General features: G+C 40.2%; 1 protein-coding gene across 1 annotated transcript in view; it reads left to right on the top strand.

Annotated features, from left to right (window-relative positions):
• Positions 1-2,569, top strand: part of LOC103478857 (sodium channel protein type 4 subunit alpha B-like) — a 49,745-nt gene that overhangs the window by 35,156 nt on the left and 12,020 nt on the right. The window contains 1 exon segment of the mRNA XM_017310102.1: positions 1,813-1,930. Within this exon segment, the coding sequence (XP_017165591.1) occupies positions 1,813-1,930 (118 nt within the window).

Here is a 2,569-nt window from a genome sequence, read left to right as displayed (position 1 = left end):
TGTTAGACTTCACGCTTTAAAGCTAAAACTTAGTTGAAGCATCTCCTAATTCATTTTCTTACATTCACTCCTGCCAGAAATTATACTGAATGTGACTGAACTGAAATAAGTCCGGATATCCTTTGGTGGATTTTCCCACATTTTGCTTCTTTTATCTGAATTAATAGTTCGCTGAGGGGCTACAAAAGATCAGAAGGGTCTGGTTGTACAAACAAGTTCTGGTGAGACCCTGGAAAGCTGCTTTAGTTGAAGGATGGACACATTTAAGAATTGTTTGTTTTTAGCAAATTTTTTGTAAAGGTGTTRAAAAAAWTTTCTGGAATTTTAACAGGGCTGWGTASCMCCCAGTTCTTGCCAAAGTTTGTGRACTCACACGCAAAGACGTGTACAATCATCCTCTTTTARCTTTTTATGTTTGTCAAAAACTTTTTGCTTTATTACAATTTTATGCAATAAATAAATTCAAAGTAGAACCAATAGCCTTCAGATGTCACCCAATTAGCTCTGTGAAATTTCTTAAAAACATAATTGAACAGAATCATGTAGATCAAGAAACACACCAGGGATAAAAAAAGAGGCTGAATACAAATGCATACCAAATGTAACTTTTTTTTGTAAAAATATGTTTGCAAGGCACTGTAAATACTTTGAGTACAACTATGACTATTGATCAATTAGTAGTGCAATTAACCTTATGTGTCTGAACAGATTTATTTGTTTTYCAGTTGAATTGAACAGGAGATAAATGACATTAAAGGGGAAATGTTTGCTTTTTGTATGATTCATCATTAGCACTTTTTTTTTTACATCACACAAATCTAACATTGGGAGAAAGGTTTGTAGATTGTTTTGTCGCTACATGGGCGATGTGTGGTGTTCTGCACTGTGAACCAGCTAGCTTTAGCAGTTAGCTTAGCTGCACAAAAAAAAAAAAAAGCTGCATCTTTGTGGAATGGACAGCTTTCTTAATAAGTTTAGTTATTAAGTTTAGTTATTAAGAAAGCTGTAATTCCTACAGTAATTATATGTTTTTGTTTATTCCTTTAAAAAAATCCAACAAGTTAAGCCCTGTACCGCCATCGCTTTCCAGCTAGCTTAAAAGTGTGTTGGAAAGCGGTATCCGGAGCGCGAGGCGTGTGTTGAGATGGAGGTTATCTGTCTGCCTGCCTCTCTCTCTGTCTGTCTGGCCAGCGGACAGGAGTGGGCCAGATGTGAAGCTGGGCTTTGTAGAACAGATTAAGCTCCCACAGCTGAGGAGAGCCAGACGAGGCCAGGCTGAGCCGAACAGCCTGCTGCCTACGCTCCACATCACACCGCCCTCCTTCAAACCTCCATCGGCTTAGCAGAGCATCAGCAGCTGCTCACAGTTCAAAACAAGGAGGAGTTCTGCCTGAGTAGTGCGTCAAACGCACGCACCGTTGACAGGAATACGGCTGGTAATTAGTTAGTTGTAAAAAAAACAAAGAAAAACCACGTCTTACACTCTAGTAATTCAGTTTTGGAGAGATTGTTGTTGCTTGTCTTGATGTTGTCACACCACTGTTGTTCCTGCACCTTTAGAAAACCAAAAWAAATTGTCATGCTGGTAATCTGGTCCCTAGGTCCTGTGATTATTCCTGGATTAAACTTCTTCGTACCCTTTTTATTGGATTGAGTCTGCACCTCCTTCCTGAAAAAATCATTGGAAATATGTTGCCCTTACTAAACAGGAAAATCTCATCAAAATTGACTCTGAACTGCATCCCGGCACTGCGGTTTCCGCACCGTTTTGCGTAGTACAGTGCGGTAACTTTGACTAACCTTCTTCTCCAGGAGAAGATCAGCCTTTCGGAGGGCAGCACCGTGGACATGAGGAAGCCTGGAGAGGAGGAAGAYGACTTATCGGAGCTGGACGATGACASTATGGAACCGGAGGATTGCTTCCCATACTGTGAGTAAGCTTCGGACAACTTTCCAAAGAACTGTCATATTTAGAAATAACATTATGGTGTTCACCTGGAGAACGGCCTGCCCTGGGGATGCAACAGTAAAGCTGTCTAAGATAAGGGACGGAGCAGACGGTACTCTTTAGGAAGCTTAGGTTCTCCACTGTTTGCAGCTAGCTGCTGTATATCTTCTGTAAGTCCATAGTGGACATCTCTTCTGCCATTACCTGTTGGGGTAGCAGCGTCAAAAAAGGGACTTAGAAAAGATAAACAACTTGATGAAGAATGCTGTTTCTGTGATACAGACAATGCAACAAGTCAGCATACACAATCTGCATGATGTCTGCCTRTCCTTAGAAAGTCTTAAATTCATGCATCTAAAATTAAAGCCTTAAAAAGTCTTRAATTTCTAAAAATGTAAGTTGGACATAAATACGTGAATCACAGGTCTTAAATTTTGTCTTGGCAGGACTTTTTATTGTCGTATATGTAGTTTTCTGTCAGACAAAAGTTTGAGTCACGCAAGGACATCATCACTTTGTTCTGTGACTCGAGGCGGTTGAGGCTACCGCYAACTAACTGCTAATATACTCTTGCAAACCAGCTAGCAAAAAAGCTAGATACCCTGCTTTTTGCGACTATTA

This window comes from Poecilia reticulata, linkage group LG17, assembly GCF_000633615.1.
Source record: "Poecilia reticulata strain Guanapo linkage group LG17, Guppy_female_1.0+MT, whole genome shotgun sequence".
Classification (NCBI taxonomy): Eukaryota; Metazoa; Chordata; class Actinopteri; order Cyprinodontiformes; family Poeciliidae; genus Poecilia; species Poecilia reticulata.
The sequence above is the reverse complement of the archived record's forward strand: the minus strand, read 5'-3'. Positions and strand labels throughout refer to the sequence as shown.